Source organism: Cricetulus griseus, assembly GCF_003668045.3.
Source record: "Cricetulus griseus strain 17A/GY chromosome 1 unlocalized genomic scaffold, alternate assembly CriGri-PICRH-1.0 chr1_0, whole genome shotgun sequence".
NCBI lineage: Eukaryota > Metazoa > Chordata > Mammalia > Rodentia > Cricetidae > Cricetulus > Cricetulus griseus.
The window spans coordinates 64,481,645-64,509,495 of record NW_023276806.1 but is presented as its reverse complement, the minus strand read 5'-3'; the positions used below and the strand labels follow the sequence as shown (position 1 = coordinate 64,509,495).

General features: G+C 41.2%; 2 protein-coding genes across 33 annotated transcripts in view; one reads left to right on the top strand and one right to left on the bottom strand.

Annotated features, from left to right (window-relative positions):
• Window positions 1-15,313, bottom strand: part of Ubap2l (ubiquitin associated protein 2 like) — a 60,668-nt gene extending 45,355 nt beyond the window's left edge. For 13 of the 28 annotated variants that reach the window (XM_035451747.1, XM_035451750.1, XM_027393299.2 and 10 more), the window contains exons 1-6: window positions 15,225-15,313; window positions 10,827-10,956; window positions 7,520-7,597; window positions 6,357-6,467; window positions 3,386-3,587; window positions 2,933-3,028 (exon numbers count right to left, since the gene is read on the bottom strand). In XM_035451747.1, coding sequence (XP_035307638.1) covers window positions 2,933-3,028; window positions 3,386-3,587; window positions 6,357-6,467; window positions 7,520-7,597; window positions 10,827-10,916 — 577 coding nt within the window. In that variant the 5' untranslated portion in view covers window positions 10,917-10,956; window positions 15,225-15,313. Of the gene's footprint in view, window positions 1-2,932; window positions 3,029-3,385; window positions 3,588-6,356; window positions 6,468-7,519; window positions 7,598-10,826; window positions 10,957-11,721; window positions 11,779-14,796; window positions 14,820-15,159 lie in introns of those variants that run through there. The other 15 variants (XM_027393294.2, XM_035451753.1, XM_035451755.1 and 12 more) reach the window with 4 other exon arrangements.
• A 271-nt stretch (window positions 15,314-15,584) lies between these two features.
• C1H1orf43 (chromosome 1 C1orf43 homolog) lies at window positions 15,585-27,677 on the top strand. 5 transcript variants are annotated; one of them, XM_027393309.2, is made up of 7 exons: window positions 15,596-15,892; window positions 16,237-16,338; window positions 22,349-22,466; window positions 22,615-22,668; window positions 23,875-24,041; window positions 24,132-24,190; window positions 27,114-27,677. In XM_027393309.2, exons 1-7 carry the CDS (start codon window positions 15,827-15,829, stop codon window positions 27,307-27,309), a joined length of 762 nt encoding a protein of 253 aa, XP_027249110.1. In that variant the 5' UTR covers window positions 15,596-15,826; the 3' UTR covers window positions 27,310-27,677. The 5 variants fall into 5 exon arrangements, with proteins under 5 accessions (XP_027249112.1, XP_035306279.1, XP_027249111.1 ...); XM_027393308.2 differs by having other exon boundaries at window positions 15,598-15,892; window positions 22,612-22,668; XM_027393311.2 differs by lacking the exon at window positions 16,237-16,338 and having other exon boundaries at window positions 15,585-15,892.
• The last annotated feature ends 174 nt before the right edge of the window (window positions 27,678-27,851 follow it).

Below are 27,851 nucleotides of genomic sequence, written 5' to 3'. Positions count from 1 at the left end.
TAAAGCTGTAGACTACACTTGTCCTCGGTATTCTATTATGCACAAAAGCAGTTGGTATTTTTTGGGGGGTGGGGCAGAATCTGATAAGGAGACTGCCATGTTTATCCATGAATGTGAATTTAGCCAAATAAAATTTTTGAAGATTTAAGACTTTTTCTAATTTTTTGTTTTAGAAAAATACTGAAGACTTACCCCCCTTGGTGCAGGGTATCAAACCCAGGGCCTTGTGCATGCTAGGCAAACCTTGCCATTAACTTGCCATTGTACTACTATCCTGGTCATTTTTTGGCTGGTTAAATAAGTATTTTTACTTATTTGGTTTTCAGAAACAGAGTCTCACTATGTAGCCTTGGCTGGTCTGAACTTGCTATGTAGATCAGGTTAGCTTCAAATTCAGAGATCCACCTGCCTCTGAGTGCTAAGATTAAAGGCATGTGTCACCACTTCTGAGTGTATATGTGTGCATCAAATGTGTGCAGGAAGAAGTAGAGGAGGTCAAAGCAAGCATCAGATCTCCTAAAATTGAAGATATAGATGGTAATAAGGCACTATTTGGATGCTGTGAACAGAACCCACAATCTCTGCAAAAACAGTACTTCAATGGCTGAACCTTCTCTCCAAACCTGTATTTTTAACTTCTTACAGGAAGTATTTCTAAGGGTTATCTTACTGACAAAAAGCTGGGTGGTTTTTTTTTTCTTAAGAATTTTCGCCAGGCGTTGATGGCGCACGCCTTTAATCCCAGCACTCTCGAGGCAGAGCCAGGCGGATCTCTGTGAGTTCGAGGCCAGCCTGGTCTCCAGAGCGAGTTCCAGGATAGGCTCCAAGGCTACAGAGAGAAACCCTGACTTGAAAAACTTAAAAAAAAGAATTTTCATTTTTCAGCCCTGTGTTGGTGGCGCATGCCTTTAATCCCAGCATGTGGGAGGAGGAAGCAGTGAGTTCCAGGCCAGATTGGTCTACAGAGGGAGTTCCAGGATAGGCTCCAAAACAATACAGAGAAACCCTGTCTCGAAAAACACCCCAAAATTTTTTTTTTCATTTTTCCCCCCTACCAGTAGTCTGTCTCCTTATTTTTTTAATGTGATATTTCTGAAATGTGTTAAGAATCTAATAATTTATGACTCATAATAATTTGTTTCATCTTTATTAACAATAAAGTCAACTTTGTTGAAGTAATTAGAGTGGAATAATTGGTATTTTGCTTAAAGTATTACAGAAATTACTTGGTAAAGTACATTAAAACTCTTAACATATCAAGGCATAAATCTTTGACCCTTACACTTGGAAAACATAAGCAAGTGAACCTTGTCTATACAGCTAGGGGCTGTATAATGAGACCTAGTATCAAAACAAACAAAAAGTAACCAAAAACTTATTAGAAAATACAAGTCTTAAAACCAGGGATAGTGAGATGGCTAAATGGGATAAAAATATTTGTTGCCAAATCTAATGACTTGAGTTCAGTCCTCAGGACCTAATGGTGAAGAGTTCCTCTGTTATCCACCTATGTGCCACACATATATGCACACAAACTAAACAAAATGTAATTAAGCATTTTTATATTTCTTCACTTGGGGGTAAGATTGGTGAATGGACCTTGAGATGGGAAGTAACAGTGACAAACATTTACCTAGCATTCCCAACCACTGGCACCACAAGAAAAAAAGATCTTAAAATCATGTGCATTGTAAGTCATTTTTTCAAAACCATCCTAAATAAACAAATAACCTCTTATAAAATTTATGAAGATGAGCTGGGCATTGATGGTGCACTTTAGTGCCAGCACTCAGGAGGCAGAGGCAAGTGGATCTCTGTGAGTTTGAGGCCAGCCTGGTCTACAGAGTGAGTGCCAGAACAGGCTCCAAAGCAATACAGAGAAAACCCTAACTCCAAAAACAAATTTTTTTTTTTTTTATGAAGATGTTTATTACAGTGGTATTTTGAGCAAGGCAGTAGTGGTGCATGCCTTTAATCACAGCTCTCAGGGAGAGGCAGGCACATCTCTGTGAGTTCAAGGCCAGCTTGGTGCATAAAGTGAGTTCCAGGACAGCCAGAGCTGTTACACAGAGAAACCCTGCCTCAAAATAAATAAATAAATAAATAAAATAAAGATAAAAGCAAAGTTACTTTTAACATTAAATGGAAATGGTTCAGTGGTTAAGAGTGCTTCCTGCTATTATAGAAGACCAGGGTTTGGTTCCAAGAGTGGTTCATAACAGGCTGTAATTCTAAATCTAGATCCAATGCTCTCTACTAGCTTCTGGGGTTATAACCCGATGGCAGAGTTCTTTCCCAGCATGTACAAGGAAAATAAACAGAAAAACAAAACAAAAAAGAAACCCTTTAGGCATCTCTCAGAAATCTTGAACAGAGTCAAAGAAATGGGTAGGAGGACGAAGTAGAGGGAAAAAGAAAAAACTTAGAATCCCTGAACTCACTGTTTATCACCATGCAAATACAATTTTTCGTAGGAAAAAAAAAAAAGTTTAAAAAACAAACAACTACACGAGCAGTGGTGACACACGCCTTTAATCCCAGCACTCAGAGCAGATTGCCCCCCCCCCCCCCCCCCCCCGGCGCAGGCGTTATCTCTGTGAGTTCGAGGCCTGTCGAACTCACAAAGCTACACAGAGCAATCCTGTCTCGAAAAATCAAAAACAAAAAAAGTAGAAAATAAAAAGTGCTTGGGAAACACTGCCACCTGAGGTTGACCTCTGGCTCCCCACACACAAACACACATTTACATGCTGTGCTCATACACACTGATGGATCTTCAAGCAAGTGTACCACATTACCAACAAAGACTAGGGTTATCTACTTTCATTCCCATTGGGCCAGCACAAATTTACTCTAGCATATATTTGCCTGTTAACCCTACTAAGGTAAATGTATTTCATGTCTATTTTTCACTGCCCCACCAAACTGTCACCTCTGCCTCGGCCACGGCCTCTTCTGCCTCTGTCTGTGCCTCTTCCAGAAGGTCCTCCACTCTTTGCACCATCCAATCCATTTTCCTGGCCCCGAACTGAAATATAAAACATACACAGGGTCAATGAAGATACACACATTATATTGATGTATATACATTACATTGAATACAGTGTCGAGGAGAAAAAACTAAGAGAACATGACCTGGTAAAATGGAACATGAAGGTTACTCAAAGAATAGTGATCCGACAGGACAGAGTCGAGTCAAGTAACTTCACAAATGACTACATGGTTGATTAACGCCGTATTACTGACTGTTGCAGGAAAGGTTACATATAAAAGATGCCAAGACTTTAACAGATGGGTGGCAAGAAAAGCAAATCGATGATGTAACAGTTCCAGGGTCCTGCCTAACAGGGGCCTGACACATCCCTGGAGTCTAGACATTACTGACCCACAGCTGGTTTTGATAAAGCCCCATGCATACACTCTCGTCCACGGCTGGCACCTCTCCCCCGCCTTGGTGGCCCACCACGTCGCCGACTATAGTCTCTGTCACGGTCTCGGTTTTCTTTTCCTTCTTCATTAGATTCAGTCTGTCCACCATCCTTCTGTCCTGAGACTCCTTTCTTCTTCCCGACCATTTCCCAGGAATGCTAAAGAAAGGTAGAGTACTCATGACTGATCAATATGGACTACAATTAGAGGTAAAAGCTGGTACAATTATTTTCTCAGGATCCACAGTTTAAGAAATTTTGAGCTGGGCAGTAGTGGCCCACACCTTTAACCCCTGCATCCAGGAGGCAGGCCCAGGTGAATCTGTGAGTTCGAGGCCAGCATGGTCTACAGAATGAGTTTCAAACAGCTAGGGCTACACAGCAATATCTTGTCTTGAATGAAAAAAACAAAAAACCTGTGTGTATATTAAATGCTGGCACCAGATGTTAAAAAACAATAACTAGTATGATAATCTTTAGATACTGCTAGTTTTTTTCAAATGATCTCATCCACTAAAAAATATCCAATGCCACCTGTACTGACTCCCCATTGGTTTTATTATTGTAGCTGATTTAAATGTGGCCTAAACTTAATATTTTGTAACTTGATTTCCCTTTTTGATAATAGTAGAAGGTCAGATTTATAGCACTAGACAAAAGACATAAAGTGAGGTAAGATGAGCAAGATATAACTTGTATAAAGAAAGATATAAAAACTTTTAAAAGGTATTCGAGAAGAACCAGTGAGATAATTCCCAAGGTAAGGACACTTGCCTTGAAAACCAACTCTTGACTGCTAACTTTTGACTTCCACATGCACCTAGTCACCCTACACACATCAGACACACACACACACACACACTAAAAAAGACCAGCAGTTTTTTAAAAACACAAAATAGTAACAAAATTACCCCATAAACAAAAAAAAAAATAAATATTTTAAGTCAGACATGATGCATGCTAGCAAACGCTTATAATCCCAGCACTTTGAGGAAGGGGGTAAGGATGGGTGTTGAAGCAGGCGGGTATAAGTTTGAGGTTTACATTTTACTCCTGTAAATATATAGGGCTGGGGAGATACCAAGTAGTTAAATTGCTTGCCATACAAGTTTGATCCCTAGCATGCACATTAAGAAGCCCAACAAGGTAGCATGTACTTATAATCCTAGTACTGGTGAGGTGCAGACAGGAAGATCCCTGGGGCTTGCCTAGTTTAATCCTGGACCCCAAGTCCCCTGAGAGAACCCCTGCCTCCAAATACAAAATAAATGGCTGAGAAATAACACTGGAGGTTACCCTCTGGCCTTACATATTTGCACTGGCCCACCACACATATGAACACACACTGAAAACACAGATACACTAATACTCTGGAAACTAAGACTTGTGAGTTCAGGCCAGCCTAGGCTAGAGTTAAGACCCTGTTTTACAAAAACAAACAAACAAAAAGAAGAAAACAGCTAAATGGACAGGGTACTAAACTGACTTCTAAATATTTACTTTTTAGTTTTTGTGACAGGGTCTCTCTATGCATATATAGCCCTTGCTGTCTTAGAACTCACTATGTAGGACCTACAGGTTATCTGTCTGCCTCTGTCTCACCAGTGCTAGGATTAAAGCATGCACCACACCCAGCTTTAAATAGCTAACTTCTTTCTTTTTTTTTTCTTTTGGTTCTGAGCAACAACTGAGAGACTCATTAATCAGTCAAAATGTGGAGAATAAGTAACTGCTAAGTACTCAGCTCTAAGTATGTTATCTACAACACCCCTTCCAAGGCTGAGGGAACATGAAAAAAAACATGGCTAAAAGAATGTAAGAGCCAGAGGATAGGAAAGAATGCTGTGAAAGGCTGTCTTCTGTATATGACATGTCAAGTTCAACATTAACTCATATCAGCAGTGGTGACTTGGCACAAGACTGGGTCCATCAACATTCTGTCATGGATGGGAGAAGGGCCTCATAAGGCCCCATCCCTGCCTAAGGAGATAGAGGCAGTTAATGGTTGCTGGAAGAGGGGGAATCATATTTACTCAGTGGTGTAGCCACTGAAAAATTACCCTTGCTCAAGTAAGCAACTCCTAATCCATTATCATGCACGAAAGACTAATTAAAGGTATACATATAGGCAGTAAAGTAGGATCAAGACGTTGGAAAGGAGTTTGGCAGGAGGCAGAATGGGATAAGAAAGGCTAATAGGGGAAACATGATCAAAATATATTATGTGCATGAAATTGTGGGATAATAAGTAAAAAATTAAAAATAAAAATAAACCCATTTCCCACTGTTTGCTATTATCCTAGAAAACTGACAATCTTCTAGTGGTTTGCTGACAGTTTTTATCTTTTCATATCTTCAGTTGGGTCAGGCAGTGCTGGCGCACACCTTTAGTCCCAGCATTCTAGAGGCAAAGGCAGGGGGATCTCTGAATTCAAGGACTTCCTGATCTACAGAACAAGTTCCAGGACAACCAGGGATATACAAAGAAACCCTGTCTCAGAAACAAAAATGAACATCTTTAATTGGTATACTAAAGGATGAACTCTATCTCAACCAGAAATCCTTAATAGAAGACCAGTATAGTGAAAATGTTTCAAAATGATCTTCTCACATAAAACTAAGGATAGTTCCAAGGATAGGCTCCAAAGCTACAGAGAAACCCTGCCTTGAAAAATGAAATAATAATAATAATAATAAAAAGAAGAGACTGACTTCACTTGCATTCTCCTATGAATCTTATAAAGAGAAGAGGTGTGTGTGTATGTGTGTAGTACTTATAATCTGCCACAATCTCCATGGATGTTTCAGATTCTGTTTAGAGAAAAAGTATGTTGGTTTAAGACCACCTGCCCACCTGCTGTTTTTAGAATTACTATTAGTTTCCCAGTCCAGGATCCCACACTCTAAAACACATTATTAGCACTCTACCGTATCTGGATTTCCTTCCAGGAGAACATTGATGGCTCTGTTGACATCTCCATTGCAGTCATGTAAAGCAATCACACATTCATCCTGGTTTTTGCCTGTGATATCAATCAACTGCAAGAGAAAAATCAGTAATCACAAGCAAGTTTGTACTAGAAAAAAAAAACTCGATGAAGGGAAGAGATACCAGCTACAATTGAATGAAACAAGCTTTAAATTGTGAAACATAATTGTACTTTCAAAAACAAAACTTTAAGGTCAAGGAGATGGCTCAGCAGGTAAGGACACTTGCCACCAAACTAGACAACTTGAATTCAATCTCTAGGACCTACAGATAGAAAGAGAAAACCAGCTCCCACAAACTATCTGTCTCCACATCAAGTACCATAGCATGCATGTGTACAAACACATGCAAATGTTAACAAAAGCAAAGTTCTAACACCTGTGGCTTAGGGATATGATAAAAAATATTCACAAAGTATTTAAGCATCAAATGCAGAACCAAGTGGACACACACAAGCTTCTGTTATACATTATCATTTTCCACACTTCCTAGATCCAAGGGGCTGAGAATATAGCTCAGTGGTAAAGTATGAACTTAGTATTTATAAGATTCTGAGTGTATCAGAAAACACACACACACACACTCAGAGAGAGAGAGAGAGAAAGAGAGAGAGAGAGAGAAATTATGACAAAACTTTTTGGATAAGGTAGCTATTCAAAGGAATGCAATGAAAGCAATTAATGGTCTACACTATCAATGAATGTAATTATTTTTCCTTGTGTGTGTACGTGTACTCAAATTTCTATGTGTAAAGGAATGTGTGGAGGTTAGAAGACAGCCTTGATATCAGTCCTACTCTTCCACCTTGAGACAGTCTCTTTGGTTGTTAACCACTGTATACAGAAACTCAAGATTCTCCTGTCTCCAACTCCCATATCATTAAGAACACTGAGATTACAAATGTGTGCTCCCACATGGTTTGCCAGGCTTTATGGGATTCAAAGTCAGATCCTCAAGTTCTTTCCCCACTGAGCAATCTCCCTACCCAGAATAATTACATTCAATGTATACACAATTATTCAACATAAGCATCAATGACATTTAATGCTGCTTTCACTCTGATACTTATTCTTAGCTTTCAGAAAACTAGTGGGATACTCACTTGTTTCACCTTCTCCTCAAAGTCAGCATCATTATGGTCCGAAATCATCTGTGCAAGTCGAATTTGCTCTGCAGTAGCCTAGGAATTGAGATAGGATCAAGAAACCTTAATCAAGAAGTAAGAAATTAAGAGGGACCTAAGTAGTAAATCTTTCTTCTCTACCACCTAGGTTTTTTGCTAAGAAGATGGACAGTGGTGGCACACGTCTTTAATCCTGCCAGCAGAGGCAGCTGGTTCTCTGTGAGTTCAAGGCCAGCCTGGTCTATGATCAGAGTTCTGGAATTAGCTAGGACTGTTACGCAGAGAAACCTTTCTCGAAAAAACCAAAAAGAAAATAGAAAAAAGAAATAAAGAAAAAAAGCAAAAAGCCAAAGCAGTATGCTGCAGATGTAGCTAGTAATGCACTTGCCTAGCATGTGTGCAGCTCCACATTCAATCCTCAGCAACGCAAGTTCCTTCGCAAAAGAATTCAAAAGCAGCGTGGTCTGATCACCCAAGCCTATAAGCCCAGTTACTACAGAATGAGTTCAAAGCAAGTCTATGCAACTTTATAAGACTCTGTCTCAAAATTAAATAAACACAAGGCTAGGGAGACAACCCAATGACTAATCAAAGCTGTATAGTCAATTCTCAGTACCACAAAAACTTAAATAAAAAAATTAAACAAAGCAGGGCAGTAGTGATGTGTACCTTTAATCCCAACATTTGAGAGACTGGTAGGCAGACCTCTGGTTCAAGACCAGCCTGGTCTACAAAGCGAGTTCCAGGACACTTAGGGTTTTACACTGATAAATCCTATCTCTAAAAACAAAAACATAAAACTAAACAAAGGCGTGGTGGCACACGCCTTTAATCCCAGTACTCAGGAGGCAGAAGCATACTGATCGCTGAGTCTAAGGTCAACCTAGTCTACAGTACATGTTCCAGGACAGAAAAAAATAAAATAAGCAATAAAGTAATGTTTAAGACACTTAAACAGAATGGCACATACAGAGTGAAAGTTGTGAACTATTTTATAACTCCAGAGAACAATGAACTTTTTCACCAATGTTCATAGTTTGAGGGAATTTTATCTAGGAATTACATTACCGTTTTGAAATATCTGCTCATTAATTCACATTAATTTGAGTTTTTTATTTTATCTTTTTAAAGATTTATTTATTTATTTATTTATTTATTTATTTATTTATGTTTACAACATTCTACCTCCATGTACGCCTGCACAGCAGAAGAGGGCACCAGCTCTCATTACAGATGGTTGTGAGCCACCATGTGGTTACTGGGAATTGAACTCAGGACCTCTGAAGCCAGTGCTCTTAAACTCTGAGCCATCTCTCCAGCCCTATTTTATTTTGTGGTTTTTTTCAGATAGGGTTTCTCTGTATAACAGTCCTAGGTGTCCAAGAACTCTTGTAGACTGGGCTGGCCTCCAACTCACAGGGATCCACCTGCCTCTGCCTCCCAAGAACTGCATTAAAGGAATGCAACACCATGCCCAGCAACATTAATGTATTTGTAAAGTCCTGTGTAAACAAGGTTCCTATTTCTTCAATCCAATACCAACCACTAACTCCAAATAAGATTAACCCAGGGATATATTCAACATACCTTGTGAGTATCCAGCATATGGAAAGACAACCAGAACTTCACTCCCATAGTTAAATGGTTCTTTTGTTCTGATTTTAGTTTTCAGGGTCTAACTATGTAGCTCTGTCTATCCTGTAACTAACTTACTATGTAGATCATACTTAGTGTTTTGATTACAGGCGTGTAACACTACACACCCAGATAACTGTTAAGTGAGATTTAAGTGCTAAAATTTTACTACAAATTCACTTGGAAAGGCTAATAAAGAAAAAATGTTTAAGAGTCAGTTAATGGTGGCACACACCTTTAATCCCAGCAATCAGGAGGCAGAGGCAGGCAGATCTCTGAGTTCAAAGTCAGCCTGAGCTGCAGAGCAAATTCCAGGAAAGCCAGGGTTAAATTGAGGGAAAAAAAAGTTTAAGGGGAGCAGTCCTGGCGGTACAGACCTCTAATCCCACAACTCAGAAGCATGAGGCATGAATTTCACAACTCAAGGCCAGTCTGAACAATTTAGTGAAAACCTGTCTCAAGAAAAAGGAGTCCAGCTGTGGTGGTGCATGCCTTTAATCTCAGCACTGAGGTAGAGGCAGGACAATCTGAGTTCAAGGCTAGCCAGGGCAACAAGAGAAACCCTGTCTAAAAAAAAAGGAAGGGGGGGGAGGAAGGAAGGAATTTGTTTATTCAGAGACAAGAGAGAAATTTGTAAGGAAGCAGATCATGATGACAACACACTACACAAAAGCTGAGACAAAGCAGAGTCCAAGTTTGAGGTAAACCTGGAATACATAACGAGTACCAGGACAGCCAGGGCTACATATCAAGACTGGAGGAAAGCCAAGAAAGAAATAAGGGAAAGCGGAATAAGAAAGTCAAGGAGCATATGGGGAAACCTATAGTCTAGCTCAATTTAAGTAACTCACATTGGTATCAACACTCACAACACTAGTTACGGATTTTGTGATTTATACCACATCTAAATCAAACTTAATACCCAAGGTTAATTTATTTCTCTAAAACTTAACTATGAGCTATGGCATTGGTTCTCAACCTGTGGGTCATGCTCCTTTGGGCATGGAATGATCCTTTCACAGAGGTAAAATATCAGATACCCTGCATATCAGATATTTACATTATAATTCATAACAGTAGCAAAATTACAGTTATGAAGTAGCAGTGAAAATAATTTTATGGTTGGAGGTCACCACAACATGAGGAACTGTATTAAAGGGTTACAGCATTAGATAGGTTTGAAAAGCACTGGTCTATGGTGTCTCATTTGTTAATTTAGAAGATTATAATAAAAACCTTAGCTTCTCATGGGAAAGGAAAACTCAGATAAGGCCTCAAGACCTTAGGGGAAAATAAGAACGTAAGTCAAAATCTTTCAGGAAAAAGGTATCATGACAAATACTGGCTAAAGAAATTGCAATGTAGGACCAGAAAATAAGTAAGTACTACTCAATCAGCTCAGGAAAACACTGTTAAGACATACCTAGCACAGTACTCAAAATGAAGCTCTAAGCCTCATAATAATAATCAATAAAAAAGTAAACATGTTATATTTTTAAACAGTATAAACCTGTTATATTATCAGGCCTGAAACTAAGAGTCAAGGAACAAGAAAAGAAACCTAAACAAGAGTCCAAAGCATAGAATGATGCTACACTGCATGGAAACCACTATCAGCTGGCTGCTATCCACGTATTCACATGTTCATTACCTGTGGCCGCTGCTTGTGCTGTGTCTGGTTTTGGTTTTGAGGTTGTTCCCAGTTTCCCCGGGCTCGGTTAGTGCCCACCGACGTCATCATTTACAGTATATACAAATAACAGTATTTACAAGGAAGAATACTAAAGAGGAAAAAAAGAAATGGTTAAACGTAGGTAAAATGTTTTTAGTCTTTTTAATCAGAACTTTACCACCACTTTACTTTTCTCAAAGGAACAAACCAAGGAAATTCACCCTTTTTTTTTTAACCATTCTTTTCTCTCTAGTGGTGCTGGAGATCAAACTTCAGCCTTTTTTTATATGCTAGGCAAGCTCTCTACCACTGAGCTACATTTTCAACTCAAGATTCACCTTCTTGAGAATCTTCTTGAGTTTATACTGGCCTCAAACACAATGTAGCAAAGCTGACCTTGAAAATCTAATCTTTCCTCTACTTCCCAAGTGCTGTTAACTACAGGTGTGTGCCACTGAGACACTTTATATTGTTGTTTAAACATGGCTGTTAATCCATTTTTATTCATGTGCCTCAGTGATAAAACATACGCTTTGTATACATAAGGTCCTAGGCTAGATCAACAAGCCCTGCATCCAAAAATGTATATAAAGTATGTGTGATGTTTGAAGACACTCTCGTTATGTAGCCTTGGCTGGCCTCAAACTCAAGGCAATCCTCCTGCCTCTGCCTTCTAAGTGCTGGCCTATGTGACTATTTTTAAAAAGATGTTAAGAACATAATAATTTGGTTACTGCTATCTTGCAAATAAGCAAAAACATCAACATTAAAAAACTTTCCATACATGTAAAGTATCTGAAGTGTCTTTGACAAAAAAGATAATTAACAAACCCTAGAAAATAAATGCCTTCCAGGAGTTGGGCACAGCACATACCTGTAATCCCAGCACTTGGAAAGCTGACCAGAGAGGATTGCAAATTTGAGGCCAGCCTGGGCAACACAGCAAGATCCTGTCACAAAAGACAGACAGACATGAAAGAAGGAAGGGAGGAAGGAAGGGGGAGAGGGAAGGTAGAGAGGAAAGAAGGAAGAGGGGGAAGCCTTCTAGGTTAATCTATAAATCAAAGAAATTACAATTTAAAATATTTTAGGAGCTGTGAGCATGGCTCAGTTAAGGGCCTAGGGTCATAACCATAACAGTGGGATAGAAGAAAAACAATATAGCCAGCACACATTTGAAACAGTCAAAGCCTTACCTACCCTGCAACTGTTTGACATAAGTGGTGTGTAACTTCTACTACTTGGGAAAAGCCAAGTTCATAACTAGCCTTTCTTTCCAGTTCTAACTCTACTAAGGCATGTTAGTCCTAGTGACTATCCAGAATCCATTTCCTAGAAAATTCCAACACACTGTCTTTGCAGCTTCATCAGCTGGCCTCATACACACTTTCAAGTAAACCGAACAGCGATTAGGCTCCACCACTCACCTTAATACAAAGGGAATCCCAAAACTGCCCCCCATCAAATGCACCTATCACCAAGTTTTATTTGGAAGGGCTTCTAGAAAATGACTTTAAATTCGAGACATTGTTTGCAGGATGATTTCACTCTTTAAAGAAACAGAAAACACAAGAACCTTCCCCAAACTAGAACACAGTTTCTTTTCTGTCCTTTCTACCAAGTAAGTGTTCTACTAAATTTAAGTTTCCTTTCTTCATACTGTTTTATAAAGTAATCTCAGCTGCTGCTTTGAGTAAACAAAGAAAACATTCATCATTATGATAGAGTGCTCAAAATCGGGTTACTTTTCATTGTTTTATTCCTTTCAAAAGAAGACAAATTTACACTTTCCTGCTCTACTTTTTTTTTTTTTTCACTAACAAAACACTATACAGGGTAATTCTAGACTGCCCAGAAGACACTGGATTTTGAAGTTATGAAAGTTCTATAGAAATATGCAAGGATTAACTATTAGGAATGTGAACTTCTCCTATTTCTTGAGTAACACAGAGAAAGCAGACTTTCCTGTGGATAAATCCTTCAAGTTTTGTTAATAGGTTGCACAGGTCTTTGTTTTTTGATGTAGTCACCAAGAACAAAGACTTCTACTACATTCCTTATCACCAATAAAGGGCTTTTTAGTTATGTTTTAAAATTAGCTGTAGGATAATCAATCCCAACCTACTCCTGAATAATCTACTCCATGTATAATAACAAATTTTGAGAATTGTACCAAAAACATAAGCTGTAAGACTAGCTATATAAATCACTGCACATTATCTTACAAGTTAGATGTAAATATATTACAAAGTCATGCTGAAAGATACATAACTAACCAGGAAAAAAAAATCCATTTTATCACTCGTGCTTTTAATTCCATTCCCCTGTTTGGTAATACTTTGAAATGTGAAATTAAGAATATTTTAACTCCTAATTAGTAACAATGAGCAACAGGTCAAAAGTAAATAATCTGGGCAAACCATGTAAGGGCACAGAATTAATAGCTTTTTAATAGCAAACAAAGACAAATACCCAGAGTTATTCAGTGGGAGTGAGTGACCATGTTTGTTAACTCTTAAAAAAATTATACTTAAGGGAAGTAGGATGAGAAAGAAGTATTGGAAACCAAGAGACCGCTACAGGAACAAGTAAAGGTTTCAACAAGAAGTGCTCTTGACTACATTTTGAAACCCAGCTACTTAAAAAAAAAAAAAAAAATAGCCAGAGAAATTTTACTGAAAAAAATAAATAATAAATATTTATTGAGTATCTACTACGTGTCCAATACTTCAGTAAATACAAAAGCATTGTGACTTAGTTGCTGCTCTCAGGGAGCTTACAATCTAATTTGAGAAACAATTCAGACATTCTAAAGTTGGACTGGGATGGGTTAGGCTTACCAACTCTTACAGAGAAACTGATCCCTAGATGCTTAGCAGTGTCCCAAAGACCTGTGTCCCATTCCCCAACCACCTTCATTCTAATAAGGAGCCTTCCCAGTTAGAAACATTATGGGGTAGGGAGCAGTACATTTCGCCCTTCACTATTTTACACACAGCAGTATCTCCCATTCACAACAGAAACATTCATTGGAGTAATCTAATAATTAAAGACAATAGTGTAGGACCACAACACAGTTTTATCAACAAATACACATCCAAAATGTTTTAATCTCTAGTAATGCTGGTTATCAAACAGACCCACAGCCCCCTCCCAGCAAGTCACATCGGATATCCCCAACGCAGAATATGGGAGGTGGAGACAAAAAAGAATTTCTCCATTTAATAATCACAGTGAGTCAAAGGCAAAAAGAAAAAAAAAACACGTTAACAACAAAATCGCCTTTTACTGTGTTTTTCTTTCTACAATAACCTACACCAGAGGTAACTAAATGTTAAGAATCGTGGAAAAACAGTCTCTTGTTTGTGACATCACTTTGCACAGCAATTTAGGGACTATCCACCAGGTAAGGGTCTCAAGAAATTTGGAATTCCATTCCCATTATGAGAAAAATGAACAAATGCCCAGTGATCTAGTGACGTCCCTTACGCGTAATACAACCCATGGGGGCCTCCATGTCCAGCTTCCCAAATAATATAATGTCTTGGGTACCCAAAACTACAGTATAGACAACAGGAAGCTAAAGACAGCAGCAAAAATATACTCCACAATCAGGGTCGGTAAGAAAGAAGGCAGGATAATAAGAGGAGCTGACAAAGAGGCTGGAAACGAACAGAGGACAGAAGCCCACGCGCGGAGGATGGGAGACTCACCCCCCTCCGCGCCACATCAAGAGCCCATGGGGCCATTCGCCTCTCTACCTCCCACCCGGAACAAATTAATCCTCCGCACTCCAAACTGAGGGCCACATGGGGGAGTTTAGGGCAGCTCCACCCCATCGCCACCCCCTTCGCCCCCAGACCAGGCCGGATCCTGATCAGAGGCCCATAGAGGACTGGGAAGGGAGGAGGCCTTCTCCGTAGACATTGGCCCTAGTAGAGAACCCTACCTCAGGCTGGGCCCGGGCCTCGCTCGCCCGCGCTCTTTCTCGCTCTCCCCCTTCAGGCTCTAGCCGCATGCCCCCCCCTCCGGCTGCCCCAAGCCCCGCCCCGGCCACGCTCCCAAATCGAGGCCCCGGCTCTGGCGCGGCCCAGTAGGCCGCGAACCCAACTATAAACAAAACCTCCGGCTGCCAGCACGGGGGGTGGGGGAGGTTGGACGCCCGGGTTCGCAAAACTAGAAGGGTGTACAGCGGGAAAACACACGGCGTGGGGGGGGGTCCTACCGCGGGAAGGGAGGAAATCAGAGGGGACAGAGGAAAAGGAGGGAGGGTAAAAGGGGATCGCGGATTTAAAGGGGCCGCGGACAATACCCGGCCCCGCCGCGTTGCCGCTGCCGCCGCCGCCGCCGCCAACGCCGCTGCGCTCCCAACTTTACCTCAGTCTCCTCCACACTGACACCCCGGGCCGCGCCGCCCCTGTCACGTGATATAAGATTCCCTCCTCCCCACCCCCTCCCTCCTTTTCCCCTCTCGCGCTCGCGCTCGCGCCTTACCCCTCCCACTTGCCTTCCTGCGTCCCTCAGCACGTGACGCGAAAGGGCCGCGCACGTCACCGTGCGCGCGCCTCCCCGCCACGAAACACAGCTCTGGGGTTCCGCGCGCCCGTCCCGGCCCCCCCCGCCCCCGCCCCCGCCCCGTACAGCGGCTGCTCCTCCATCACGTGACTCCCGGGCGGCCTCGGCTTCCTCTTACTGGCGTAATTCCGCGTCTCCACACCCCGCCGTCCCAGGTTCCTTTGCAGACGTGAGTCACGTGGCGGGGGTGGAGCGGAAGGCGCTGTGCTTAACTAGCGCCCCCATCCACCATGTTTTCTGACCGGTTCTAGTTTGGTTTTTTTTTTTTTTTTTTTTTTTCCCCAAAACCAAATGGAAATGGCCGGAGAGCTCCAAGGAACGTAGGGGGCCCAGGCTTCGGCTGGGCCTGGACTAATGCGCAAGCGCGACGGGAATATCCTAGCCGGTCTTCGCGGAGAGAAGCGATGGCGTCTAGCAGTAACTGGCTGTCCGGAGTGAATGTTGTGCTTGTGATGGCATACGGGAGCCTGGTGAGGAGATCCCCACTCCATTCCTGCTGTGGCGTCTGTCCCCGGCGAGAGCCTCCTCCTGAGCTCTCCCTCGGCCACTTGCTTTGCTTCCTAGGTTTTGATTATATCCATAGACTGCCTGAGGACTGGAAGTCAAAGCTGCCCGCCCCTGGCCGAGAAACCTCCCTCTTAAATTCTAGGGCCCAGTTAACACGCCTCCCTGCCACTTTCCCTAGACCCACCCCCATCCTTAGCGACCTAAGCTTTATCCCACAGTATCCTGCCCTCAGAGCCTCAACTCAGGGATTTTGAATGTTAACTTAATTATTGTAATTATTAAAGGTGGTTCTAATCTTTTTGGGCAGGTATTTGTACTGCTGTTTATTTTTGTGAAGAGACAAATCATGCGCTTTGCAATGAAATCTAGAAGGGGACCTCATGTCCCTGTGGGACACAATGCTCCCAAGGTAGGTCCATAGGGCGCAAGGTAAACCTGATTCTTTTCGATATTTAGGCACAAGATTTTCTCTGACTTTACAAGATGACTTTTTCATATATTTTATGTCCAATTACTTTTCTCTTTCCCCCTCATAAACTAAGCAATAACTGCCTGCGGGCTTGGCTCAACTTGCTGGCAGCTGCTGCACAACGTGTACTATAAGAACTAAACCAATTTAACTATAAAGTGTTTCGTGTTGCTTTATTTTAGCATGATGTTGGGAATGGTTGCAATTCACTCCAGAGCTGTAAGAATAATTGCCTTTGGAGAATTTTAAAGATGCCATATTGCTTGCCTAGAATGCATAAGAATCTGGGTTTGATCCCTGACACTACAAAAAGGAGGAGGGGAAAACATTAATCACTTAGTTCCACCCTTCTTGTCAACTCTAAGGAAGGAAGCAAATTACCTACCTCTTTAATTTTGTTATTGGTTTTCTATTTTGAGATATATATGTATCCCAGGCTAGCCTTGAACTCAAGATGTAACCCAAGATGGCTCTCCGTGTAGTCCTCCTGCCTGTACCATACAAGTGCTGAGACTACTAAAATAATATGCCACATTGGACTACATTAATCAGGGCTGGAGAGATGACTCAATGGTTAAGAGCACTGGCTGCTCTTCCAAAGGACCTGAGCAATGGCAGCTCACAACTCCTGTTCTAGGGGATCTGACACCCTCCCACAGACATACATGCAGGCAAAACACCAATGCACATAAAATACAAATAAATAATTTTAAAAAATCATGCTGGGCATGGTGGTGTATACCTTTAGTCCCAGCACTCAGGAGGCAGAAGCAGACTGATCTGTGTGAGTTCAAGGCCAGCCTGGTCTACAGAGTAAGTTCCAGGATAGTCAGGGCTACACAGAGAAACCCTGTCTCGAAAAAAGAAAAAGTACATAATCATGCCAGGTGTGTCGGTGCACACCTTTATTTTTTTGATATATTATTTAGTCATCAAGCATACAGTGCTGTCCACATGCATGAGTGCACCCTAGAAGAAGACATCAGATCCCATTATTGAAGGTTATGAGCCACCATGTGGTTACTGGGAATTGAACTCAGGATGTCTGGAAGACAGCCAGCGCTCTTAACCTTCAAGACATCTCTCCAGCATGGTGCACACCGTTAATCCCAGGACTCAGGAGGCAGGGCAAGCAGATCTGTGAGTTGGAAGCCAACCTGGTCTACAGAGCAAGTTCCAGGACAGCCAGGACTACATAGATAAATCCTGTCTTGAAAAATAAATAAAATAAAAAGTAAATAATCTAGTAGTGTCTTAACTTTCTCCTTAAGTGCTTTCCTTCTTTTCTTGGCTTTAAGGAAAGGTGTCTTCTAATGAAACTTTGTCTCTCTGAGAAATCTGTTGGGATATATAACTGCCACCTGAAATTAAAACTTAGATTTCAAATGGACGTTTCGATTCTAATATACATAAATCCAAAGTCTTATGTGTGTTTGTGTGGAACCTGAGTGTGGCATCTCTGTCTTCCTCAGTTGCTCTCCATTTTAATTTTGGAGACAGAGTCTCACACTAAGCTTGGAGCTTTCCAGTTTGGATAGACTGGCTGGCCTGTCCCCATCTCCTTTGAAGTCTTTTTGTTGGTGGTTGGTAGATCTCCTATATCCTGGTCTAGAGCTAGATGTGTAGATAAACATGACATTGGACTCCTGAGCCTCCTGCTTCCGGCTCCCAAGTACAGATGTTACAGGTGTGCACCACCACTCCTGGTTTTTGTGGTGCTGGAAATTGAACCCAGGACCTGGTGCATGCCAGACAAGCACCCTCTATCAGCTGAGATAACATCCCCGGTTCTAAACCAGAATCCCTGATGTCCCATTGCCATCCTCATCATACTTTTACTTTTTAGTAAAAGACAACTGACTTTACCAACTTTTCTATGACTCTCCGTGTTACCAGCATCAAGCTCTACTTAGTGAATTTTATAAATTTACACATGCTGTCACTGACCTGAAATGGTCTTCACTTGGCTGACTCATTCATTCATTCATTCATTCATTCATTCATTCATTCAGTGTGTGTGTGTGTGTGTGTGTGTGTGTGTGTTTTGAGACGATGGTCTCTGTAACCCAGGCTAACCTCTAGAACTTAATGTATAGCCAAAGATGGCCTTGAATTCCTGAGTGCTGGAATTACAGGCATTTGTGGAAATACCCAGGTCCTTAGCCCAGACCTCACTTTAAAAGTTATTTCCTCAAGAGAAGAATGCATGTTACATATTTTGTTTTTGTTTTCCCGAGGCACGGTTTCTCCATATAACAGCCAGCCCTGGCTGTCCTGGAACTTGCTTTATAGGCCAGGCTGGCCTGAAACTCACAGAGCCACCTGCCTCTGCCTCCCGAGTGCTGGATTTAAAGGCTTGAAACACCACACCCAACACATTACTTATTTTTTAATTATTTATTTGTATGTTATGTACATTAGTGTTTTGCTTGCATATATGTCTGTGTGAGCATGTTGGATCCCCTGGAACAGGGGTTACAGACAGTTCTGAGCTGCCATGTGGGTGCTGGGAATTGAACTCAGGTCCTCTGGAAGAGCAGCCAATACTCTTAACCATTGAGCCGTCTCTCCAGCCCCCATATTACATATTTTAATGCAAGCTTCTTCCTATTCTTATGGTACCTTGAATTTCTCGTAACAATGCCACAGTGTCCTTTATGTTGGTTAAAACATGCTTCCTTTTTCAGTAGACTATAAATCTTGAGATTTCTGACACTTTGGAGATGTGTCTCAGTGATCCCTCACACTAGGTCCTTGTACATAGGAAGGAGGTAGTCAATAACTTATTTAGTGAGAAATAGGAAGTGGTAGAACTAATGCTAACACGTGATTCCTTTATTCCTGAAGCATGTTCTTTCCTTAACTGGTATTGTTTCCCATGTGCTAATTCTGGCATAGTGGAAAGGCTGAAGGAAGATGCAATGGACTGGAATGTCAACAGTGCTCTTTCCACTGGGCCATTTGAAAGGACATAGGGATTGGTTTCCAGCAGATGACAAATTAAAGCTTAGCTATTTAGTAGCCTCTAGACTACATGATATCAAAGTTCCCTTACCTTATACCCTTATACATACATATATGGACATATTCATATGTATGTATATATATAGAGAGAGAATATCTATTTTTTTTTTTTTTTGGTTTTTCGAGACAGGGTTTCTCTGTGGCTTTGGAGGCTATCCTGGAACTAGCTCTTGTAGACCAGGCTGGTCTCGAACTCACAGAGATCCACCTGCCTCTGCCTCCCGTGTGCTGGGATTAAAGGCGTGCGCCACCAATACCCAGAGAGAATATCTAAATTCTTATCCTTTGGTACTGAAAGTTGTTACAATAAATCTTTCTGCCAAATGCCGCCTGAGCCCCACCGCCACGTGTGAGCTTTACGCCAGCCACCTGCCCGAGTTAGGCCCAAATGAATACACAGAAACTTGTATTAGGTTCAATACTGCTTGGCCAAGAACATAGTCAATCTCTTATTAAAGAAGGAAAATGAATACTTTGCATTGGTATAGATTTCATTTATTGATACAACTTTAAGGTCAATTTTGTGATAGGTATATGTCTCCTCTTGTTTAGGTATGGTGTTTATTCAGATCTTTTACCTTTAATAGTCAGAACTTATAATTAGGTTAGTTAGGTATTCTTCAAACCTTTCAAAGACCTACAGAAATATGGCATTTAAATGGTTTAGGGTTTTCTTGGCAGTGAGACACAACTGCTCCTGGCACAACAATTACATCAGAAAAGAGGATGGGCATCTAAGAAACTCGCTATGGAGTTTGCTTTCAACATGGCAAGATTAGCCATTTGGGCAAGAAACTGCTCTTTCTTGGACTGTTGCTGAATAAACTGGACATGCAGGACCCACAAGAAAGTGACTGCTGAACTTACAAAACAAGACAGTACTGAAGGGTTCCCGTTAAAATGGAGAAATGTGCTAGACACACTGTGGCGTATTAGGCTGAAGATGGATGCCCCAACGTTACAGAGAAACTTTGGGTGACTGTCCAGGTAGCGAGATGTCTTTGTCAATTCTAGAGTTTATATATTTTCCTTCTGTGGTCTTTGATGGAGTTGAAGACAGATAGTTATAGTTTTCTTCAGTTATTATAAAAGATAAGTTATCCTTTTATTTAGACAGAAAAGAGATGATGGGCAATGTACTGTGTATGTTCATCTTATTGATTGTTAAATAAAATACTGTTTGGCCAATGAGACAGCAATTTAGACGGAACTAGGAGTCAAAGAGGGTTCTGGGAAATGTAGTGGAGAAGTGCTGATCCAGACAGGAAGTGACATGGCAAGGGATTCATATTTAATTGAAGGAGAAAAAGGAAGGGTCTCTTTTCCCCTCCAGCCCCCATATTACATATTTTAATGTAACATAATCCTGCTTCAGCGGCACGATATGATCCACCAGCAAGGAGGGACGCCAATAAGGCATCCGATAAGTCTTATAAAATATATAGATTTATGATAATTAAGACTGAGCTAACAGATGAGGAATCCTAGTCATTGGCCAAGCAGCATTGAACCTAATACAAGTTTCTGTGTATTCATTTGGGCCTAACTCGGGCAGCCGGCTTGTGTAAAGCTCACACGTGGCAGTGGGCTCAGGCAGTTTATGGTGGAAAGATTTATCGTAACAAAGTATAAATTAATAAAACCACTTGGAAATGGTTGGACATTATGTAGTAGAAATACATATAGCTCTCTAATCCTTGACCCAAGATTCTGTCCTAGAATAAAACAAACTTCCTTGAACTCTGGCATCCCCTAAGGTTAGACGGATTGCTAACTGTCTAACCTTAGGGGTTAGGTAGTGTTGGTTGCTTCTGAATGTATAAGGACTGATTGGCACATTAAGTAATTTTTAGTACTTTTTTTTCCTTACCTTGACAAAGTCTTACTCTGTAGCCCTGGCTGGATTGGAACTCCATTTGGCCCACGCTGACCTTGAACTTGAAGCAGCCCTCCTGTTTTAGCTCTCAAAGTCTTTATGGCACACCAGGTGGAATAGTCTACAAACTTTTATAGATCATATGCATACAAGTTTCTTTATACATTTTTAGAGTGGATTATAACTTCTCATGGTTCATTTTTTTTCTCAACTCAGGAAGATTTTTCATTTTTCGAGACAGGATTTCTCTGTGTAGCTTTGGAACCTGTTCTGGAACTTGCTCTGTAGACCAGGCTGGCCTCAAACTCACAGAGATCCACCTGCCTCTGCCTCCCAAGTTTTGGGATTAAAGGTGTGCACCACCACTGCCCCACAGAAAGTTCTTTATAACAAGATTCTAAATGAGAAATAATGTTGGTATTCAACCTAAAAAAATTCTGGCAAGTTAAACGACTTGGCTTAGGGGTTGATGAGATGACTCAGCAGTTATGCGCTGTTACTGTCCAATCATTAGGACTGGAGTTCTGATCCAGCACCCATGTTACAAACCTGGGGTCCCCCGTACCCATGTAATCCAACTGTGAAGGTAGCAGAGACTAAAGGATTGCTGAGACTTGCTGGCTTCCAGCCTCCATGAGAAAATGCAAGGCCTTGGGTTGGGCAAGAGTGACAGAGGAGGACATGATGGCACGCACAACCACTCAGGTGCATGTATAACTCACAGACACGTACAACACACAAGTAAGTCTTCAAAAGCAAAAAACCAGGTGAGGTGTTATGTTCCTTTAATCCCAGCACTCCAGAGGCAGGTGGTTCTCTGTGAATTTGAGATCAGCCTGGTCTACACAGTGAGTTTCAGGACAGCCAAGGTACATAGATCATGTCTCAAAAATCCAGAGAGAGAGAAAGATTTGACTTTGAAATGTATGTTAGAGAATCCCAAACCCATTCTTAGATTTCATCTTAGTTTACATGCTCTGGATCTGTTACAGATTGTTAGTGAGCAGATTACAAGGTAATGCTATTGTCTTGTTTCCTCTGAATGCACAGGACTTAAAAGAGGAGATTGATATTCGACTATCCAGGGTTCAGGATATCAAGTATGAACCCCAGCTCCTTGCAGATGATGATACAAGACTACTGCAGCTGGAAACCCAAGGGAATCAAAGTATGTGACAGGCTCTTGGTGGATGTTTCAGTGAGGAGATCCATAGCTTTAGAACTCCTGTACCATTAGAATTATAACAACTGTCTGTAATCTTGGGATATTTTGAGAATAAAAGCTGAGACTAGTTTTTTGTTGTTGTTTTCAGCAGGTTGCTACAACTATCTGTACAGGATGAAAGCTCTAGATGCCATCCGTGCCTCTGGTAAGTTAGTTGATAAGGGGTACTCTAGAACCTAAACCTAGGGAACAGAATGATGAGCCACCTTGTTAAGATTTGTCCTTTTGTCACAGTGGCTCAGAGGTTAAGGGCACCAGCTGCTCTTCTAGAGGTTCTGAGTTCAATTCCCAGAAACCTCATGGTGGCTCACAACCATCTGCAATGAGAACAGATGTCCTCTTCTGGTCTGCAGATAAATGCAGGCAGAACACTGTATATATAATAAAAATACATACATACATACATACATACATTACATACATACATACATACATAAAAGATTTGTCCTTTTGTGCATCGTGGCTACAGGGAATTTCCTAGAGTCTTGATAATCAGTTTGGGTATCCAAGTGTGGTGGTGTACGCCTTTAATCCCACAGCTCAGGAGACCGGCAAGCAGATCTCTGAGTTAAAAGCTAACCTGGTCTACATACAGAGTTTTAGGACATATAAGGATAGCTTCATAGAGAGATTCTTTCTCAAAAAAAGAGATAGTTGGATAATTAATTATTTGTTGATTTTCAAGGTAGAGTTTCTCTCTTAGTAGCCCTGGCTGTCTTAGAACTCACTCTGTAGACCAGGCTGGCCTCAAACAGAGATCCACCTGCCTCGGTCTCCAAGAGGTCCTAGGTTCAATTCCCACCAACCACATAATGGCTCACAACCATCTATAATGAAATTTGGTGCCCTGTTCTGGCGGAATACTATCATATATCTTAAAGACAAGATAGCCAAATAGTATAGAATAAAAAGGATGTTAATGCATAGAGTTTAGAATTGTGTAGCCACTGTCCAAATGACCACTTGGGCATAGCTGTATTCCTCGAATCTTAATTTTATTAGAAACTGTTTTCAACTCATTCATGCCATTAGACGTAGTCTTATTAGTGTATATTAACTTTGCAAAATAGAGGTTTCATGATGATAATTGAAGATATTTTTGATAGGTTTTTTGTTTTGTTTTGTTTTTGCTTTTTGAGACAGGGTTTCTCTATATAGCACTGGCTGTCCTGGAACTTGCTCTGTAAAATAGGCTGACTACGAACTTTTAAGATATCTGCCTGTCTCTGCTTCCAGAGGCAGAGGTTGTTGCCACCACCACCAAGTTTAATTAGAACTATTTCTAAATTTGGAAAATTAACTAGAAAAAAAGACAGGTAGATGAGTTATCATTCTCCTGTTGTCTCCTCAGAGATCCCATTTCATGCTGAAGGCCGGCATCCCTGTTCTTTAATGGGTAAGAATTTCCGCTCCTATTTGCTAGATCTACGAAACACTAGCACTCCTTTCAAGGGCGTACGCAAGGCGCTTATTGATACCCTCCTGGATGGATATGAGACAGCCCGCTATGGAACAGGGGTAAGTTGGACAGTCAGTTTTTCCTTCAAAGAACTAAAGGGATGGAACATTCCAGACAATGAGACTGATTTTTCCTTTCTCTTTCCTAAGGTCTTTGGCCAGAGTGAGTACTTGCGGTATCAGGAGGCCTTGAGTGAGCTGGCCACTGTGTGAGTATGGTGGGGCATGTCAGTGAGGGCTACTTAGACATAGAAGTACAGTAGGGAGAAGGATCACAGGGTCTAGACCAGCCCCTGCTACGTAGCAAGACCCTGTCTCTAAACAAAGTATAAAAGAATATACAAGTGCTAAACTGTTCTCATAGAACTTATCAAATTAACAAGCAGATATTTTGTGCTATAGGCTAGTAAAAGAAACTTCTACTTTGTATGCATATTGTGGTCATTATTTTTTATTTTTGCTTTGTGTTTTGTTTTTTGTCTAGCCCACTAAAATGTCAAAATGGTATGAGTGTGGTGATGCAGGCCTTTAATACCAGCACTTAGTAGACAGAGGCAGGCAAATCTCTGGAAGTTGAATAGCAACCTGGTCTACATAGCTAATTACTAGACACCCCGGGCTGCACAGAGAAACTCTGACTCAAAAACAACAAACAAAAGGTCTGGAGAGATGGCTCAGAAGTTAAGAGTACTGGCTGCTCCTGCAGATGACCAGGGTTGGATCCCCACCGTCCACATGGTATTTCACAACCATTTGTAATTCCTGTTACAGTGGGATCTGATGCCCTCCTCTGGCCTCCACAGGAACGTAGCATGTATATAGTGCACAGACACACATGCAGTCGAAACACCCATACACTGTAAATAAAAATAAACATCTTTTTTAAATGTCAAAAATGGTATAGCTAACAAAGGAATGAAGTTTTTCAGCACATAAGGATTCCTTCTGCTCTAGGGTCCTCTTTTTGTTCCTTTTGATCCAATAAAAGTAAGAATTAAATTCCACCCAACTTTTTTTTAACCATGTAAAATAACCCTGCCTATTTTTTTCCCCCTCTTTTCTTTGGAGACAAGGTTTCTCTGTGTAACAGCTCTGGCTGCCCTGGAACTTACTTTGTAGACCAGGCTGGCCTCGAACTCACAGCGATCCACCTGCCTTTGCCTCTCTCAATCGCTGGACTACATAATATACACCAACTGGGGACCAAATTATTCAAACCAAAATAACATACAAAGCTAGAAAAGAGCATTTGGTTTATATATTAGGCAAGGGGTCTGGAGAGATGGCTCAGTTTTTATAAGAGTGCTTGCTGCTCTTCTATAGGCCCAGAATTTAGTTCCCAGCATCCATGTCAGACAGTTCATAACTGCCTGTAACTTAAGCTCCAGGGGATCCAACACTTCTTCTGGCCTCCAAGGGCACATACAGGTAGCCTACATTCGTATAGACATATACACATAAAGCAAAAATAAAAATAAACCTTTAGGAGCTGGAGAGATGCTTAGCAATGAAGAGTACTTAGCTTCTTGTGGAGTACCTGTGCTATTGGCTATCATTCATTCACATTGGGTGGCTCACAGTGGGCAGTCCAGGTGATGTGACCACTAACTTCTGACACCTTTGGGCTCCTGCACATGTGTGGTGCACATAAACTTGTAGGCACATACACATGAATAAAAAATCTTGAAAATTAGGCAGGAAACCTGTTAAAAATTCACTTGAGACCAGCACACCTTTAATCCCAGCACTCATGAGGCAGAAGCAGGTGGATCTCTGCGTTCATGGTCATCCTGGTCTACAGAGTGAGTTCCAGGACAGCCAGGACTACACAGAGAAACCCTGTCTCGAAAAAACCCCCCAAAAAAAAAAAGAAAAGAAAAGAAATCACTCGAATTATAAATGCTGATTTCACTTACATGATCTAAGTAGTCAGAATCATACAGGATATAGAATAATAGTTGCTAAGACCTGGGAAGGTAAGAAAGCATTATTTAATCAACATAAACATTAGTTTTGTAAATTGGAAAGCATTTTGAAGATTGGCTGTACAACATTGTGATTGTACTTAACATTATTGAAACATGTACTTTAAAATAGTCAAGATGCAGCCGGGTAGTGGTGGCGCACGCCTTTAATACCAGGCACTTGGGAGGCAGAGGCAGGTGGATCTCTGAGTTCGAGATCAGCCTGGTCTACAAAGAGCTATTTCCAGGACAGCCTCCAAAGCCACAGAGAAACCCTGTCTTGAAAAAAAAAAAACAAAAATAAATAAATAAATAAACAAATAAATAAATAAATAAATAAATAAAATAAAATAGTCAAGATGCATTTCCAGCCAATCATAGTGATGCACACCTTTAATCCCAGTACTTGGTAGGCAGAGGCAGGTGGATCTCTGTTTGAGGCCAGCCTAGTCTACAGAGTAAGTGCCAGGACAACCAGGACTACATAATATACATAAAGAAATTCTGTCCAGGAAACAACATTTCCTTTTTTTTTTTTTTTTTTTTTTTTTTTATGCTTTCTTGCTAGAGCCAGGTATGATAGCCCACTTCCTGTAAGGCCAGCCTAGTCTGCATAGTAAGACCCTTTCTTTCCCTGCTCCCTCCCCACACCCAAAAAAAGGAAGGATTATGATAGAAATAAGGACTTAATTTTTTTCTTCTGCCATCCCTAAATTATCAAATGGTTTTAGTATTGAGTTGTTTGGGAGTTTGTTGTGGGGTTCATTTTGTGCGCACATACAAGCATTGGGGAGGGGGGTGTGCGCACATGCGCGCATGGTCATGCACTCTTGAGTGTGTAACGAACGGATAGGCAGACTGGCGTTGAATTTGTGATGATATTTCTGTCTCCTGGAATTACAGGTGTGTGCTGTACCTTGCTTAGTACCTTGCTTAGTAACTGGTAAACTACATAAGAGATCATCTTAGCTTCATTTATGGGGTGAATTTTAAGATTTATTTTTTAGTTATGTGTAAGTATATGCAGAGGTTCTGGCCTGGTGCTAGTTACAGACACCTGACATGGTTGCCAGGAAGTGAACTCTGGTACTCTGGAGTAGCAGTATGTGCTTTGCAGCCCCTTTTCTGCTAGTTCTCATTTTGTTCATGTCTTCTGTGTATTCTTCAGGGTCAAAGCACGAATTGGGAGCTCTCAGAGACAGCACCAATCAGCAGCCAAAGACCTAACTCAGTCACCTGAAATGTCGCCAACAACCATCCAGGTCACATATCTCCCCTCCAGTCAGAAGAGCAAACGTCCTAAGCACTTCCTTGAGCTGAAGAGCTTTAAGGACAACTATAACACATTGGAGAGTACTCTGTGATGGAGCTGCAGATGCTAACTGTGCAGTCTTCGAGCTATCTGACTCTGCGGGCGGGCCCAGACTTACCAGCCAATGCTTCCATTGAAGCCAGAGTTCCTACAGAGCTGTGTCTGAAAGGTCATTCCCCAGCCCTTTCTTAGAGGCGTTTTCAAATATTGGCTAAGACATTATTATCTCCCAGTAGCCCTTTTTCTGGATTTGAATTCAAATGACATTAATGTTTGTGTCAAAGCCTCCTTGAAGATCTTTACTTGTTTTTGGCTGTAATTCACTTACCTTGTGCAATGCTATTTAGTCCCAAAGTGTAAATTGAGATGTCTTCTATGTCTACCCTGTTGCACTCAGTTGAATAGAAATATTTGGATTTAGAGCATCTCAGGTTTGATTGATGGAAAGGCCCAGCAGTTCCTCATGAGGAAGCGGGAGGGAGGAAGTGGGTGGAATGTCCTCTGGAATTTTGGTGCTCCATTTAAACCAGGTATATTAAGACATGAACATGACTTTCCTGAAGTGGAAGGATCTGTCCTGCCTTCACCCAATAC

What these genes read in the sequence shown, in the direction of transcription:
- C1H1orf43 (XM_027393308.2), top strand. Translation starts at nt 15,827, where the DNA reads ATGGCGTCTAGCAGTAACTGGCTGTCCGGAGTGAATGTTGTGCTTGTG. An exon ending in CAGCCCGCTATGGAACAGGG is followed by an intron (nt 24,042 to 24,131) that starts GTAAGTTGGACA and finishes CTCTTTCCTAAG; the next exon opens with GTCTTTGGCCAGAGTGAGTA. An exon ending in TTGAGTGAGCTGGCCACTGT is followed by an intron (nt 24,191 to 27,113) that starts GTGAGTATGGTG and finishes TGTATTCTTCAG; the next exon opens with GGTCAAAGCACGAATTGGGA.